Genomic DNA, 18,117 nt, shown 5'->3' with positions numbered 1-18,117 from the left:
ACTTGGAAAAACACATTCTTAGAGTTTCAATTAAACGCTTGCAGTCATAAATGTCAACTAACTTCTATATACAGGATTCTACGGAATGTAGAAATCAAGGGAGAAACCTCCATAATCTGCCTCACACGGTGATGGCTATGCTGATGCAGTGGTTGCTATGTAAAAGTCTAAGGGTGCGTTTGATGCACTTGAAAAAAATCCATAGATTTTGTTGTCATGGAAAAAGTTCCTGGAATAGGGTAGAAGAGAATTTTTTTTCCCACCTATTCCCATTGCAGATTTCTTTTGATGGACCCAGAAAATATTTCTAGAAAAAATTTGAAGTGTTTGTTGAGCGTGGCAAAATTTCTTGCAAAGAAGTTTAAATCACCATCCCTTAAAAAAAAAAAAAAAACTTGACTTTAACACTGCCATCCGGAGAAATCAATTGCATCAAACTCCCGCAACGCCAAAAGAAAAGATTCGCCGAACATAGCCTATTCCTAGTCCCTAAGTCATGAACACCTAAAAAAGAAGGTAATCTTACTGTTCTGGAAATTTCAAAATGAAATCCGTTCCCACTGTCATTCCAACTATAGGCATGTAAATTTCAAAAACTTATAGTCCCTCTAGACCACTCTTACTTTTCTTTTAATCGTATTTATGATATGATTCAGTGCGATTATGATATAACAATGTAGGGAGTGCCCTCGGAATGACCCCCAATGTCAACTTTGTCAAATAGAATAATGAAAAAATATGCCTAACATAACATTGTGCTGTGGTTGATGCATTTTTTTAGGTGCTGAAGGGGAAATATAGGGGGAATTTGAATTCAAGAGATTGGATTTTCAAGCTAATTTGAGCCAAGTTGTCACAGTTTGGATTGGAAATCCATTTTGTAAAAGCGCAAATTATTTAGAAAACATTGGATAAGAAAAATATTTATCCTTAAAACACTTGGGCTCAAAACACATATTTAAGGGCATGACGCTTTCTTTTTTGAAATAAAAAAAAAATATAATCACATTGTGTCTAGTGTATCATTGTTGAATTTGTGAACAGCATTTATAATCAAATATAATGCAAACGGTAGTTTTAGTATGAGCAAGAGAAATAATCCTACCACCTGGGAGAAAATGGAATCCCTCATTCTTTCTCATTTCTTAAAGGCACAAGGCATATTTTTAACGGGTCCAAATTGTAAGATTTGGGTCGTACGTTTCCAACCCGAAATCGAAACACGGATCCAGTTTTGGTCAAATTGTAGGAACCACTGATCTGGATCCAGTTTTGGCCGACGTAACCGTTGGCTCGACATGGAGCGTCGTGGTCCCTCGGACTCCGGACTTTCGCCCAAACTACCATCGACGAAGACCGCCAACGGCCAAGATACAACGGCATTAGACTATGTCCGAACCGTCCATCGTCAAATCCAACGGCCAACAATCGCCCGCAGACCGTTAAATCTGAGAGCCCTCCCCATGATCGACCGCGTCACTCTCAGAACATTCTGGAATTGCCCAACTAGCAGAAGTTTCTGGAGTTCAGGGCATTTTCCTCCACCATTTACAGAAAAAAAAAGGAAAATTTGAAGAAGAAAAGTAAAAGGGAGAAAGAGAGGGAGAGAGAAGCAAGATCGGCGACGGCCATCGAAGTCTCCAGAAGACTTGGGTGGGGATATAAGTCTTCTCCTCCCTCTCTTCCTCACTCGCCCTAGCCGTGGTTGAGAAGCTCTTCTCCGTCGTTTCGTGCGATTCTCTCTGTTCTCTATTTCGTTCAATTTCTTTCTCTGCGTCCGTTTTTTGTTCTGTTCTTTCTTGGTAGTTCGGATCAATGGAGGACGTTAGAATGGAGGGTGGAGAGGTGGAGACCTTCGCTTTTCAGGCGGAGATCAACCAGCTTCTCAGCCTTATCATCAACACCTTTTACAGCAACAAGGAAATCTTCCTTCGGGAACTTATCAGCAATTCCTCCGATGTGAGTTCCCGCTCCTTTCTGTCTCTTTGCTCTGTTTATGTGAACGACTATTTTGTCATTTTGGTTGGTGCTTGATCTTTTCATTATCTGGCCTGTCGAATTAAGGCGTTTTTGTGAATCTTGGTGGTTTTGTTGGTGTGTTTCCTTGCTTCAGAATAGTGCTACCTATTACATGTTCCGGCGTTCTGTTCGAGCCGTTTAGAATGTACATTTTAACATGAGCTTTGTGTTGCTAAGGTTCTGCGAGTAATATGTTTTTGTTTGGCCTTTTACCTTTTCGTTGTTATCTGCAATTTGTCGGTAATGGGGACACCAAAACTATAAAAATCGACCCTCTAGTGGTTTGAAGACCCAGACTGCCTTTACTGGGAGTTGAGTCTTCTTTCATCGTCTCTTAAGTCAATGCTTGTGAGAAATGAAATCGCCTGCTTATGTAGTACTTTAGCGGAGTAGAGGTCAGTGGGACTTTTTCAAGCAACGGAAATGAGCTTAGTTGTGGCCCGTGGGATAGTGATGGTCATTTTTTATTTTTTCATATTCTGCGGGACTCCCACGTGGATGTGTCTTTGTAATGCAAAAAAATTTATTTTTTGGGTTTGCTTTTTCTTAAATTCTATTTGAATGCGTGGATGACAACAGTTGCAGTTGAGAAGTTCCAGTTAGTTTTACATCGTTCTTTTCCTTAAGTCTCCTCGGGGACAGTTTTGTTGTCTCAAATACTTTTAAAACTCGCATGCTGATCATTTCCCTTGGTCTATGAGTTCTTTTCTGAAGCCAATGTTGAGACCGGGACTTCTTGTTTTATTGCTTGAGTTTGGCGTGTGATTCCTACCACAGTCACTGATCAATGGGTGGACAAATCAAACTCTGTTTACGTAGTGTTGGTTCTTGTTGGTTGATGTTGCTTCGATGTATAATTCGATGTTTTTTTGGTTTCTTTGCTTTGGAGTTGCATGTGTCTGATGTGGTGATGTTTTGTTTTTAGGCGTTGGACAAGATTAGATTTGAAGGCTTAACGGATAAGAGCAAGCTGGATGCACAGCCTGAGCTCTTTATCCGCCTTGTACCTGACAAGGTTAACAAGACTTTGAGCATAATTGATAGTGGCATTGGGATGACAAAAGCTGGTACGCTTTCCTATTCTCTCTCTCTCTCTCTCACACACACACACGCACACACACAGAAGTTTTTGCCTTTCATTTACCTGTTCAGTGATTAATGAGGTTGGACTATTGCAGACCTGGTTAACAACTTGGGTACCATTGCGCGATCCGGTACGAAAGAATTCATGGAGGCACTTCAAGCTGGTGCTGATGTGAGCATGATTGGCCAGTTTGGCGTGGGGTTCTATTCTGCATACTTGGTTGCCGAGAAGGTGATTGTTACCACCAAGCACAATGACGATGAGCAGTATGTTTGGGAATCTCAGGCTGGTGGTTCCTTCACTGTGACCAGGGATGTCTCAGGAGAGAACCTGGGTAGGGGTACCAAGATCATCCTACATTTGAAGGAGGATCAGGTATTGTATTTATGTGATTAATTGGGTGTATTACAGTATAAGTGTACAATGTACACATCCTATACAAATTGTCTGTTGCTGCCAATTATGTGTTCTCATATAAATTGTCCATGACTGCAGCTGGAATACCTGGAAGAGAGGAGGCTTAAGGACCTTATTAAGAAGCACTCGGAGTTCATCAGCTACCCCATCTACCTGTGGAGTGAGAAGACCACGGAGAAGGAGGTCAGTGATGATGAGGACGAAGACAAGAAAGAGGTGGAGGGAGAAGTTGAAGAAGTTGATGAAGAGAAGGAGACAAAGAAGAAGAAGAAGGTGAAGGAGGTCTCCCATGAGTGGGCACTGACAAACAAGCAAAAGCCCATATGGATGAGGAAGGCAGAAGAGATCACCAAGGAAGAATACGCTTCCTTCTACAAGAGCTTGACCAACGACTGGGAGGATCACCTTGCAGTCAAGCATTTCTCTGTTGAAGGACAGCTTGAATTCAAGGCTATCCTCTTTGTCCCGAAGCGTGCTCCTTTTGATCTATTTGACACCAGGAAGAAGATGAACAACATCAAGCTCTATGTCCGGCGTGTGTTCATCATGGACAACTGTGAGGAGCTCATTCCGGAATTCCTTGGATTTGTGAAGGGTGTCGTTGACTCCGATGACCTTCCACTGAACATCTCCCGTGAGATGCTTCAACAGAACAAAATCCTGAAGGTTATCAGGAAGAACCTTGTTAAGAAGTGCATCGAGCTCTTCACAGAGATTGCAGAGAACAAGGAGGATTACAACAAGTTTTATGAAGCCTTCTCGAAGAATCTCAAGTTGGGTATCCACGAAGATAGCCAGAACAGAGCCAAGTTGGCGGAGTTGCTGAGGTACCACTCAACAAAGAGTGGTGACGAGATGACAAGCTTGAAGGATTACGTGACAAGGATGAAGGAGGGGCAGAAGGACATCTATTACATCACTGGTGAAAGCAAGAAGGCGGTGGAGAACTCTCCATTCTTGGAGAGATTGAAGAGGAAAGGTTACGAAGTCCTCTTCATGGTGGACGCGATTGATGAGTATGCAATTGGACAGCTGAAGGAATACGATGGAAAGAAGTTAGTCTCAGCTACTAAGGAGGGACTGAAGTTGGAGGAAACAGAGGAAGAGAAAAAACGTAAGGAAGAAAAGAAGGCAGCTTTCGAAGGGCTGTGCAAGGTGATGAAGGACATCTTGGGAGACAAAGTGGAGAAGGTGGTTGTGTCTGATAGAATTGTGGATTCCCCTTGCTGTCTGGTGACAGGGGAATATGGTTGGACGGCCAACATGGAAAGGATCATGAAGGCTCAGGCCTTGAGGGACAGCAGCATGTCCTCATACATGTCGAGCAAAAAAACTATGGAGATCAACCCGGAGAACGCGATCATGGAGGAACTGAGAAAGCGGGCAGAGGCCGACAAGAACGACAAGTCGGTGAAGGACCTGGTCCTGCTGCTGTTCGAAACGGCATTGCTGACCTCTGGGTTCAGCTTGGATGAACCTAATACCTTTGCAGGGAGGATCCACAGAATGTTGAAGTTGGGTTTGAGCATTGACGAGGACGAGGCTGGTGCTGCAGATGACGCCGATATGCCCCCACTGGAGGATGATGCCAACGGCGAGAGCAAGATGGAGGAGGTCGATTAAACGTAGCATGCTGCTGCCGCTGCTTGGGGAGGGGGAGCTACGGCAATTTCTCTTTTTTCCCCGTTTCTGAGCTCGGTGTTTGAGAAATGTTCTCTTGTTGATTAAAAGTGAAACTCCAAAATTTGTTAGCGCCACTTTACGTAACTTTTAAATCGTTTCTGGCGATTGCTTGATGGTTGCTTGGTCAGTAACAAAAATAGTTGGTCAAGTCGTGGTCATATTGTAGTTCCAAACCATAGATATATTCATGGTGTGATCCCATGTTTTGGTGTTACTCGTTCTATGTAAGCAGGTCAGTGGTGCAGACTGCAGTGTTTTCTTCTACGAGGCTTGGGTTTATGGCCGTTCGATGCTTAGTCTGGTTGGCTGGGGCTGGCCCTCTAATAATTTGAGAGCTGTTGGCTTTACGGGAAAAGCCCCTCGTAATTGTATTAGGGCTTTACGGGAAAAGCCCCTCGTAATTGTATTAGGTTCCTCTTATCGTTTTGACAGATGGCAGTTCAAAGTACTGAATGAAATTGTCGGGTGGTGCAAACATTTTATAGTTGTGGTCTTTTACATTCTTCGACCAGGAAGTGGAAAGTAGGACAAAAGATTGACATGAATGGCATTCAAAGACCTCCCCTGGCACAAATTTACAGTGGTTTGGGTCTGCGTCGTCTTGCAAAACACTACCTGAATCGTATGCGAAGTTGTAGATATAATATAGTTATTCCGTTGGCCTGTTTGAATGTCTGAATCGAACAAAACAGATAAGCGACCTCTCAGCTCCAGCTTGTACTCCCTCGCCACGAAACATATAGACTCTTCCGTCCAACGCCGATGCTGCCGGGGGAAAGGGGATGTGGCACCGTGAGCTGGATTCATTAACATAGATCATCCAGTGTTAACCGGATTAAATTAAATACTGTATAGGCTCAAGGGCGACCAATATGATTTTAAGTAATCAGCACTACAGTTGGGTCATAATAATATTCACTTATAACTAAAATATAAATAGATATCTCCCCACATGGCATGCACGTCGGTTCCAATTGCAAATCTGCCTGATATTTGGTGTTCTTAGTAATTGATTCTTACTTTTTAATTAGTGATATACATTAAACCTACGGCTGTAAAAGTTAGAATTTCATGGCTTTAAACCTATATGTCTTATAACATAATGTTACGGAAAAGGTTGTTCATCACATCACCAAATTCACATTTGCTAAAAAAGAAGGAGCCTGTGCTCACTACATCCAAATAGTTAAGTGTAACAGAAGGAATGCTGAGAGCATATCAAGGATATTGGATATGCAACTTTTTCTCCCGCATCCGAAACCTTTTACTCTTAGTCAAGATCGATTAACATGGGGAAAAAATCCAAATTGGATCCAGACCGTAAGCGCTGACACTGATCCAGATATAGCGCACATATGACTACCCACTTATTAGACACATGTTGTTGTTTTTTGGGCCACATGTTAATGTTTTATACACGGAAGTAAAGTATCAAATCCAGATAAGAGGTCTCCGGTCACATCTAACAAGTAACAGCCTCTACTGAAACCCAGGGGGACAGCATCCCTCAACCCAAAGTAGTCTCTCCTCATCTCATCAAAATGCAACACTACTGTAAATTGATAGACAACACTCCCATCTGCCCGACTAGCTACACTACACATCACATCACTTGGCAAAGAAAGAGAGAGAGAGAGAGAATTGTGGATTTCGAGACTGAAAAATAGGTGTTGGGCTGGATATGTCGAATTCTATGCCCTGGACTTGGATCTGACTTTTTTTTTTTAAAAAAAAAAAATCAGATTTGGTAAAGAAAATGAGTTTCAAAAAGAGAAAGCAGTGTTTTGAAGGGGTATAACTCAAATGGATGGATTAGGACGCGGTGCTTCTTTAGTTCGATGTATGGGAGGCTATGCTCCTAAACTAAAAGGGAAAGTAGACTGCTACATGAAGTATGCAAACATCTTACGACCTAATACCTACTTAACTCTCGACCTTAAAATCAAAAACAACAAGAAGGGAGAAAAAACTTCATCTCTAATTTGAATGGTAGCTCATTAACACAAAACAAAAGAGCAATGTTGCCAGCCTAATTCGAATTGGTGGAAAATCAAGCAATGTACCAAGAGTGGACCTTTGATTTTAAATATTTTACAGAAAATTTAAAAATTTTCACTATTTTTTGATTAATTAATATATACCCTTTATTATTTATTGTTTTTTTTGCAGTTCACAACCGATTTGCTGAATAGTTGCCGTGGTCGATTGAATTTTGGGGAGAGAGAGAGAGAGAGAGTTGTGGAACTCGCTGGAAGAAGCTGAGCCGCGTTATTTGGAAATTATCCGAAATCCAAACAACCACTTTAGAGTGGAACTCTCCAGAATAACGGTTCAACTTCTCAAGAAATTTCTTCTTTGGTGGTGCCAGACTTGGTTCACTGGTGTCTTGGATCCAATATCCGATATTTCTATGTGAATTGGGAGAGGGAGTGGGAGCGCGCGCCTTGTAGAACTCTCCAGAACAGGGGAGAAGCGTGCCGCTTCCCGAAAATTCTCCAAACCGCTTAAAAGCCTTTGTAAATGCCATCCTCCTTCGCTTGTGCTGCTCGACGAAAGCGATTCAGTTGATCTGTTGGTGCCTTCGCATTCCCGCTTCCCTTGATCTATTTCCCCGTCTCTCTCGTCAATCCAGCGTCTCTCTGCATCAATGGCGGACCTTCACATGCAGGGTGGTGAGACCGAGACCTTCGCTTTCCAGGCGGAGATCAACCAGCTTCTCAGCCTCATCATCAATACCTTCTACAGCAACAAGGAGATTTTCCTTCGAGAACTTATCAGCAACTCCTCGGATGTGAGTGCCTCCTCCTTCCTTCCTCTGCTTTTCTCCATAATCTCCTCTAGAAATTCCTCATATTTGTGCTTGGTACTTTTGAGTCCTTCTGTCGATTCTTTGGCTTCGGGAACTATCCACATTCTTGAAACTGCAAAATTTATATGTATATATTTGTTTTGCTTCTGGGTTAGGAGACACCCATGATGTCTCATGGTTTGATCCTTCATTCTGAGAACTATTCCTGTGTGACTGTGTCAATGTTTGGCCTACGTTAGTTGGTAAAATTAGTTCGTCTGTGAAAGTGTCCGTTCTTCATCTGTTCGGACTTTGTGCTAAAGTTGAAGTCGTTTTATCGGGTCCTGCATGTCGAGCTGGATCTATATTTTCTGAATGATCTCATCTGCTTTGAATGATACTGATAGTGTTAACTTGGCTTTCATTGGTTTGATCTGTTTCGGAAAGGCGGAAGTTAGTTTTTTTGGTTGTTTTCCTTGGTAGGAGATTTGATTTCTTTGTAGTGGTCATTGATGTCGAAGTCGAATACTTGAGTCAAACATGTTACTTGAAACGCGAGTTGCTAGTCATGCTGTTATGGTTTTCAAGAACGAAGTTGTCCCGTCTTTCTGGATGTTCATCATGAAGTGGGATTTCCTCCGAACTTTCCCAATTTCTTAATCATGTTTTCTATTGTTATTGACTGTAATTGAACGCTGCTCGTAGGCATTGGACAAGATTAGGTTCGAGAGCCTTACGGACAAAAGCAAACTGGATGCGCAGCCTGAGCTGTTCATCCGGCTTGTGCCTGACAAGGTTAATAAGACTCTGACCATCATCGACAGCGGCATTGGCATGACGAAAGCAGGTATATATTCCTTCCTCTTCCTTCGGTTAAATTTTGCTTTTGATCAGGTGTTTCATCTTTCTACTAAGCACCTTTCCTTTTGCAGACTTGGTGAACAATCTGGGAACAATTGCTAGGTCGGGTACGAAAGAATTCATGGAAGCCTTGCAGGCTGGAGCAGATGTTAGCATGATTGGTCAATTTGGTGTCGGATTCTATTCGGCTTACTTGGTCGCGGAGAAGGTGGTTGTCGTAACGAAACACAACGATGACGAACAGTACATTTGGGAGTCGCAAGCTGGTGGTTCTTTCACTGTGACTAGGGATGTCTCAGGCGAAAATCTTGGAAGGGGCACGAAGATCATCCTGCATCTGAAAGAAGATCAGGTATGTTTGGGCTTATGTAAATTCCTTTTATGTTTTATCTTTTAAATCTCTCGAGAAACTTGCGAAATTGATGCTGTTGAGCTTCAGCTAATTTTGGAGTTCTGCATTGACAAGGATTAAATCCGGGCTACAGTTTAATGCTTGAGAGTGAGATAATCTTAACTCTTTATGTACTCATTTTGGCAGCTCGAGTATCTGGAGGAAAGGAGACTTAAGGACCTCGTCAAAAAGCACTCTGAGTTCATCAGCTATCCCATCTATTTGTGGACGGAGAAAACCACAGAGAAAGAGGTGAGCGATGATGAAGAGGAAGAGAAGAAAGAGGAAGAGGGCGCAGTAGAGGATGTCGATGAAGAGAAGGAAAAGAAGAAGAAGAAGAAGGTGAAGGAGGTTTCTCATGAATGGACTCTCATCAATAAGCAGAAGCCCATCTGGATGAGAAAGCCAGAAGAGGTTACCAAGGAAGAGTATGCTTCCTTCTACAAGAGCTTGACCAACGACTGGGAGGATCATCTTGCCGTCAAGCACTTCTCCGTCGAAGGGCAGCTCGAATTTAAAGCCATCCTTTTTGTTCCAAGGCGTGCTCCTTTCGATCTGTTTGACACGAGGAAGAAGATGAACAACATCAAGCTTTATGTTCGTCGTGTGTTCATCATGGACAACTGTGAAGAGCTAATCCCCGAGTATCTTGCGTTTGTGAAGGGTGTTGTCGATTCAGATGACCTTCCATTGAACATCTCCCGTGAAACGCTTCAACAGAACAAGATCCTGAAGGTTATCAGGAAGAACCTGGTGAAGAAATGCATCGAGATGTTCACAGAGATTGCGGAGAACAAGGAGGACTACAACAAATTCTATGAAGCCTTCTCGAAGAATATCAAGTTGGGTATTCATGAAGACAGCCAAAACAGAGCCAAGTTGGCGGAGTTGCTGAGGTACTACTCAACAAAGAGTGGCGACGAGATGACAAGCTTGAAAGACTACGTCACTAGGATGAAGGAGGGACAGAAGGATATCTACTACATAACGGGTGAGAGCAAGAAGGCAGTTGAGAACTCTCCGTTCTTGGAGAGGTTGAAGAGAAAGGGTTACGAAGTCCTGTTCATGGTGGATGCGATTGATGAGTATGCAGTTGGACAACTGAAGGAGTACGACGGCAAGAAGTTGGTGTCGGCAACGAAGGAGGGGCTGAAGCTGGAAGAAACGGAGGAAGAGAAGAAGGCGAGAGAGGAGAAGAAGAAGGCATTTGAAGGGCTCTGCAAAGTGATAAAGGACATATTGGGTGACAAAGTGGAGAAGGTGGTTGTCTCCGATAGGATTGTGGACTCCCCTTGCTGTCTGGTGACTGGGGAATATGGTTGGACGGCCAACATGGAAAGGATCATGAAGGCTCAGGCCCTGAGGGACAGCAGCATGTCCTCATACATGTCGAGCAAAAAGACTATGGAGATCAACCCTGAGAACTCGATCATGGAGGAACTGAGAAAGCGGGCGGAGGCCGACAAGAACGACAAGTCGGTGAAGGACCTGGTCTTGCTGCTGTTCGAGACGGCATTGCTGACTTCTGGGTTCAGCTTGGATGATCCAAACACGTTTGCGGCAAGGATTCACAGGATGCTGAAACTGGGCCTGAGCATTGATGAGGGTGACACAGCAGGAGAGGACACGGACATGCCTTCTTTGGAGGACGATGCAAACGAGGAGAGCAAGATGGAAGAGGTTGACTGAGGCACAAGCACGATAAACATTATAACTTCATGAGAACGTTGCTTAGAGAAGTCTTTCTGGTAGCATGTTGGTCCTGGTTTGTGTCGATGTTTTGTCTCCTTTTTGTGTGTTTGAGGACCTTGAGATGTAAAGCGTGTCGCTCTTTATCTTCCCTTCTCCGCCGTGTATTAAGCATGTAAAGGAATAGGAGTTCGGCTGGACATAGTTTTGTACCGGGCAAAATTATGATTTTGGATGTTAAGATCGGTCTCATCCTCGGAGGGTTGTTCCCGTCCTCATTTTGTTTTTTTTAATCTTACCTTTTGAAGGGACGGGAAAATTGCCAAACGGACGACATACAAAAACAACTCCTAGTTCTGTTCTGTGGAACCTTGTCATGTAGATGTTTACGATTCCGTCATAAAGATGAAGGAACAAAACCGAGTTTTGTTCATTAGGTTGGTTGTGATGGGTGTGAAAGCTTTATACTTCCTTCCTTCCAACTACGGCCGGATGTACAAAGCCCCCGACTGCGAGGAGAAGGGAAAGTGCATCCTCTATACGCTGGTATGCAGAGCGCTTTGTGTATGCTGAGGGAGTTTCATTTATTTCGTCCATCTGTTTAAGGGGTCGCATAAACACGCCTTCTACGGCTGCTTCTGCTTGTGTTTCACATCCGTCTCTAGAATCAAAGTGGGCAGCAGCTCTAAGCTTCCTTAAACTTCTATGTTTTCTAGCCAATTAAAAATTTAAAATTCCTCTATAACTCGGTGGTGTCCCTAGAGAAAAATGTATTTAAATTTAATGCCGATGGTCTGCTGATAAGAAAAAAGAAAAGCTTTATCATGATGGTTTACTGATAAAGACAAATATGGAGATTCTCAATTGCATCTGGGGTGCAGCACCGGGTGATCCGACCTCTTATACTTGGCATCAACCAGTAGTAGAAAAGGTGCACCACTCCTCCAGGAAGAAAGGTAGGAAGGGAATTTTCACCACTCCTCCAGATAGAAAAGTAGGAAGGGAATCCCGAGCGAACTACTGTATCGCCTGTCTTCGAATCGAGGAAGAAGGAAGGGAGAGAATCCCACCTACATTTAAGCGAAGTATGAATCTCTCCGTCCGTTTGGACAGAACGTTTGCGTGTGACGACGGCGTTTTTTGCAAAGATTGACAAAAAAAAAAGGTGATCGAAGTTTTCTGGTGGTACTTTCTTTAATTTTTTTTTAAGAAAAATTTACAAGAAATGATTGAGGTTATTTACAAGAAATGATTGAGGTTTCTTGGTGGTATTTTCTTGATCGTGCGTTTAAGCAAAAACGGGTGACAAGTACTTTAAATGAAATTCGTACAACTGAGACATAAGATGAAGCGCGCCCGTGTATGAGTAGGAAAATGTTTGACGGCAAATTTTTTACTCGATCTGAATGGTTGGTAGTCGACAAAATGGACCCAATTGTTTCTCATCTATGTTTTACTGTAAAAGAAGTAATTCAGACGGGTGCTAAAACTTAACCTACTGAGTTTTTGGCACAAATTCGATCTGGTGCTAATCTATTGCTTTGTCTTGCTATACATTAATCTGAAAGGTGGTGATAAGGAGTGCCAGGAAAGCAAACATGCTCCATGCATGTGAAAAGGGAGTCCTTACTGGCTAAAGATAGACACGATCTGCTGAAAACCCGCCATTGTTAATAAACAAAATCCTGCCACCGAAAAAAAGGGGAAAGAGATGCTTTCCAATGTAAAAATTTCGTGCACAGTGAAAATCTCTCCGTCTCATAGTCTACATTTAATACAGGAGATGCGGAACTTGTGGAAGGAGGTCTTGACGGAGTAACGCAGACGCACAAATCGCGCTGTTCTGTTCGCTTCTTACTGCAATTTAAGCGGGCTGACATCGAGTAACTGGTTTTGACCTCTCTTATTCTTATTCACACCATGGTTTTAGTTTTCCCTCGTCTTCTTCGTCATCATCTTCTTCCCCGTTTCTGTGTTTGCCATCGGGCCCTTTCGCCGCAGGAAGCGGCCGACGAAGAAGCCCGTGAGGAGGCGGCAGGCGGACGTGCACGTTCTGAATTGTCTTTGAGAACGCGAAACGACCTCGGCAAGCGCGGGTAGTCGTCGTCCTTAGCAGATCATTCCCTCCTCGCCGGACGCATTTCAGTCCGGCGCCGGGGGGCCGGCTTGTGTCTATTCGCCATCCTCGGGCGAGGCCTCGGCAGGTAAGCTTACGCCTTCCTCCGCGAGAATAGTCACGGCCACCCGACCCGGCAGCGGCACCCCAGCCCTCTTGGCCACACGCCGGGGTTTGGGTGGTTAGCTTTAATTCGGCTTAAATGGTTTGGCGCTATAAACTTAACCCATTGGCAGGTCTTTTCCTGGTTGAGCGGGTAAATTTCACTTCTGCCTAGATTTAGAATAAAAATTTCAGTTCTAATTTTCTTTCGAGTTTGATCGTATAAAATTTTGTTCTAAAATTGAGAGTGACTTGTTTGATGAAAAATAGAATTAAAATTATAGAATTCATGAATTAAAACTTTCATATGTTCTAAATGAAACATTATTTTGATTCTTCAAAATTGATGACAATGGTTTTTTTAGCAAAGGCTTACTATTCTTTGTAGTTTTTTATTATGAGTGCTTTGTTTACAAAAGGTACCATATGTATTGAATCACTTTACAATCACTTTACGGTCACAGGTGAAAAGACATAGCAAACAACTTGCTTCATTAACCACAAGGAAAAAAGGATATTTTGTTTTCTTTAAAAACTTTTATGATTTCTGTTTGTATTTGAGAACTTCATTTGAAAAGGTGATGGATAGTCGTTTGTTAAGTTTTAAAAAATTGAGCCGTGTTATGTTATGGGCTTCAAACTTAGGGGGCTTCTTGCAATTGTTTCAAAAACGAAAGAGTTTGGTGTTTGAAATGACGAGAACAGGTTAAACCTTACGACTTCCCGAAGAAAAAATGAAAGCCACATCAAGCGTCGGCCGGTGGATGACCTTCCAATTAAACTCAAATGTCAAAACAGTGTGATTCATCACTGACGAAGGCGCCCGGCAACGGCGACATCAAAGCGTCACGAAAAAAACTTTTTACCTGATCTCTAACGTAGGCGCCGTCACCTAACCGGGTTAGCTCAGCTACTTACGGTGGCGAAGACTTCTTGCAATAAAATCTTCCAAATTTTGCAATTCCCTCCTCTTTTTATTTCTTTTGATGCGTTTTGCTTTTTTTGGTAGTTTAAACGTTCTTTGAAAAGGAAAACGCATATGTAATGAGCTTGAACCACGAAGTCAAGCTCTGAAAGATCATCCCATCCCGTGTAAGTTGATTGTTCATAAAATTGATTACCAAAGTTGTTTCCCCGTAATTTATGCTTATAAGTATGATCTTAAGTGTGTTTTAATGAAAATCATATTGTAAATTTGATCATTTTTTTGAATTTAAATGTGTTGCTCTCGTAATTAATGGCTCTTATAACATTAAAATTTAGACTCTGTAAGAATAATATTTTCACTAAAACTGGTTTGGAGGCCAAAGGATATTCTAAAAAAAATCAGAAACTGAATCAAGTCATCGGTGCTGCACAACTTTTGTTTTAAAATAATCCTTGGTCATTTTTGTCTCCAAGTCGAGAATTCTGTTTTTGAAAATAAATAAATAAATAAATAAATCTTAGCCACAATTTTTAGGAGGTGCTAACAAATTCGAGTTGGATATACACCAAAGGGAACAGAGGCTCTCTTTCGTTTTCAAAAGTATTATTAAGCTACCAGTCTCAACTACCGCTTTCAGCAATTTCTTCATAATTTCAAGCATTTTTAAAAGTTTTTTTTTTCTTCCTAATGTTCCATCTTGTTGGATTGTTTATCTTTGTCCACTAACTTTAGTCAACATAAAGACGGGAATAACTTCAGAAATCCTTTTTCTTTTTTCTTCTTGTTATTAACTTGATATCTACGACCAGAAAACGTTTTCCCTTTTCTGGCATTCGTATATTAAATATTTTTGCTATAATGAAACTTTATGGGGGATACATCTAATAAAGCCAAAGAGTTGCTACATAATTTCATTCATTTGTTCACTCTGGGCCCAAGACAACGTGATATCTGCATGCTTTCTAGAGATCAATGGCCTTCCTGTTACTTTTGTCCTTTCCCCAATGAAGGTTTTCAAAAGATTCTACATTTCAACCACCGGAATTATGACACACAGTTATATCTAATTTTCAACAATTTATTAACTTTTTATTGCTTTTTTTTTTAATTTAAAAGATTCAGACAAATGGATTGGGTTTGGATGACACTTAGTTATCTCAAAACCCAACCTAAATTTGATAAATCGGTTTTAGAATAGGGTTGAGATTTGTTTGTTTGTTTGTTTTTTTTTTCAATCCAGACCAGACTTATTACCTTGGAGGTTGTTATTTGATAACAGTAACTGCCTAATTCATGTAACTCAAAAATTGATTAGGTTTATTGGATACTAGAAAAATATTCTATAAAATTGCATCACTTTTTGGGCATCCTGTAAATTTTTTCAGAAAAATTTACCATGATAAATTTACCGCGTTAAATTTTACCCGCCCATCAAACGGGCCTTAAAAAACAAACTGTTGAATTTCTTCCGAAAAAAAAAACACAGGGTTGACGTGGGGCCTAAAAAAACAAGCTTCAATCGCTAGGCTTGTTATTCGTGAAAAGAACACAATTTATTATATCTTTCAAACAGGTCTGCTCTGCTTCTTCAAGCTAACTTCATTATGATGTTGATCGTTTGTCCACAAATCTCGCATATTCTTGCGATGCGCTTGGCAATCTATGCTTCCCCGAAAGGAAGAACTAATTGTCGAGCAGTTTTCATTTTCAACAAGATAAAGGACCACAAGTTGCAAGCATTATTGTCTTGGGCCTCCAGGTTTTGAATCCATGGCACGTGGTTGGCCTTGAAGTAGTCTTATGTTAATGTGATGCAAACGATTAATGTGAGACTTCTTTCACCAAACAAACAGTAAAGTTTAATGGAGTCAGAGTTATTTTTCACAAGTATTTGAGAAGAAGATAAAACACCGAAAAGAATGAGAACATTTTCCCGGTTTATGCAAAGACAAAAGGAAGTTTCTCTAAAAAATTTAACTGGTATAAAAAGTCAAGGACATTAAAATCGCATGACTGAGATCCCGTACGTGTGCTGAGTGCTAACTCCGTCCGGTTACTTCCTCCTCCTTCTTGCAAGTTACCGACACCATGTGCCTTCTTTATATATTTACTATTCTCTCCGCATCCCTGTCTGATTCTCCCTTCCTTCCCTGCGACGCCAAAAAAAACTCCTTCGACGGACACAGAACCACCACCGTCACCGGCAGCGCCGTCGGTATCAGCCGAAGGGAATGGCGCAAGATGAGCACGAAGACAAGGGCAACGATCACAGTCTTGGCCTCCGGGACGCGCTGTCGAAGAGCATGACGAGCGTTCACGTGACGGCGCTGGACGGGCTGGTGAACGTGAACTCCCTCTTCACCATAGCCGTGTTCGTGGGGCTGTCCCTGACGGCGCCGGGCCAGCACAGCCTGGAGAACAAGGACGAGTGCGACGCCGGCTTGGATGTGGCGCGGAGGCTGCTGGTCTTCGAGGTGGTGTCCTTCAGTTCTTTCCTCTTCTCGAGCCTGGTGGCGCAGGGCCTGAAGCTCGCGATCAACATCCTCAACAGCAACGACAGGGAGGACGCCTTCAGGGCGCGGATCAACAACAGGGTGCTCAGGCTGGGCATGCTCTTTTCCGCCATCGGCTCCATCATGGGCTGCATCTTCCTGATGCTGTCCATGGTGTGCGTCATTGAGATCCGGCTGGGATTGCTCTCCTGCGGCAGCCATTCTGCCGAGAGGGCCGTCGCGGCGCTTGTTACCCTCGTGACTACTGCCCTCCTTGTTTACATCTCTACCGTCTTGTACGCTTTTACACATTAGGGTCCGCTTCTCTCCCTCTCTCCTCTCTCTCTCTCACTCTCTGTGAAAGTCAAGATGGGGAATTCTCCTCTGCTAGGTTTACTCAATCTCCGTTTTAGAATGCGAAGGTAAGGAGTTCCACTTCAGTTCATTCGTTGATGCGCCTCTCTCCCCCTTTCTCTGAATGGCAAGGGGAAGTTCTTCTTTACTGGATTTACTTATATTCGGGTGCTTTGGGGATGTCTTCTAGATCTCCCCTGTTAAGATGCCAAGGTGGGGATTTCCTCTTCAGTTCGTCGTTTGATGCGCCTCTCTCTCCTCTCTCTGAATGACAAGATGAGGAATTCTTCTTTACTGGGTTTTGCTTAGTTGGGGGTTCTGAGGATGTCCTCTAAATCTCCCTGTTAAAATGCCAAGACAGGGATTTCCTCTCTTCTTCATCCTTTGATGTGCCTCTCTCTCTCTCTCTGTCTCTGTGACAAGATGGGGGTTGGGGTACTCTCAGTTCCTTGAACGCATACTTGGGGGATGCTGGTTAGATCCATGTATTCTACTTCAGGTAGCAAGAAGCTAGGGATCTCTCTCTCTCTCTCTTTCTGGCCTCTTCCATCATTTGGTTGCCAATTTAGACGCTGTTATTGTATGTTTAAGCATTTGATGTGCGATGTATTGTATTACAGCATGCGCAGAACCAGAAATCTATATACAGTAGTTCTTTTGGTTTTTGGTGTATGATTAATTGAGCCGATTGGTCTGTGCTGATCTGCAGTATAGATAATTCTCTGATGTGCCAATTCTTTCTCGCAATTAGATTGGGAAAATGTCTCGTCATATTCTCCATCGTTAGTTGGGGAGGTCTAGTTTTTGCTTCAAAGTTGTGGTGGTTGATGATTCCTCTGGATGGTGTAGGATCCTTTGGTTCTTCTCTTTGTTCCTCGAGCACCCTCATTTAGGTTTGCGAAAAAAAATTGCAATCTAGTTTTTCAAGAAACCGTTGACGTCTACAGGATTAGTCAGTAGTCCTCATTTGAATCCTTTTGTCACAGACCAAGAAACTAACACGATTTGAAGGATTTTTTGTCATTTTGTATGAGTTTAACCTGGAAGATGTGCTTGGTTTCAATTCTGGGTGACATGATGGTTTGACTGCAAATGTCTGGTGTACCCGATTTGGACTTCTGTCTATGGACTGGTAGGAGGAGAAGTTTTAACTACCGGCTCTTGCTGACCGATTGCTAAGATAGAGCTGACTC

General features: G+C 42.5%; 3 protein-coding genes across 3 annotated transcripts; all 3 read left to right on the top strand.

Annotated features, from left to right (window-relative positions):
• The first annotated feature begins 1,566 nt into the window (after positions 1-1,566).
• LOC116260294 (heat shock protein 83-like) lies at positions 1,567-5,687 on the top strand. The gene is made up of 4 exons (XM_031638521.2): positions 1,567-1,959; positions 2,945-3,086; positions 3,198-3,478; positions 3,599-5,687. Exons 1-4 carry the CDS (start codon positions 1,816-1,818, stop codon positions 5,141-5,143), a joined length of 2,112 nt encoding a protein of 703 aa, XP_031494381.1. The 5' UTR covers positions 1,567-1,815; the 3' UTR covers positions 5,144-5,687.
• Positions 5,688-7,695: 2,008 nt separating this feature from the next.
• On the top strand, positions 7,696-11,267 carry LOC116261312 (heat shock protein 83-like). Its single transcript, XM_031640014.2, has 4 exons — positions 7,696-7,994; positions 8,697-8,838; positions 8,924-9,204; positions 9,391-11,267. The coding sequence occupies exons 1-4, from the start codon at positions 7,851-7,853 to the stop codon at positions 10,930-10,932; spliced, it is 2,109 nt and encodes a 702-aa protein (XP_031495874.1). The 5' UTR covers positions 7,696-7,850; the 3' UTR covers positions 10,933-11,267.
• Positions 11,268-12,793: 1,526 nt separating this feature from the next.
• Positions 12,794-17,596, top strand: LOC116259956 (uncharacterized). Its single transcript, XM_031637994.2, has 2 exons — positions 12,794-13,136; positions 16,265-17,596. The coding sequence occupies exon 2, from the start codon at positions 16,310-16,312 to the stop codon at positions 16,883-16,885; it is 576 nt and encodes a 191-aa protein (XP_031493854.1). The 5' UTR covers positions 12,794-13,136; positions 16,265-16,309; the 3' UTR covers positions 16,886-17,596.
• Positions 17,597-18,117: the final 521 nt, after the last annotated feature.

This window comes from Nymphaea colorata, chromosome 9 (genome assembly GCF_008831285.2).
Source record: "Nymphaea colorata isolate Beijing-Zhang1983 chromosome 9, ASM883128v2, whole genome shotgun sequence".
Taxonomy (NCBI): domain Eukaryota; kingdom Viridiplantae; phylum Streptophyta; class Magnoliopsida; order Nymphaeales; family Nymphaeaceae; genus Nymphaea; species Nymphaea colorata.
Note: the sequence above shows the minus strand (reverse complement) of the source record. Positions and strands in the feature narration are given on the sequence as shown.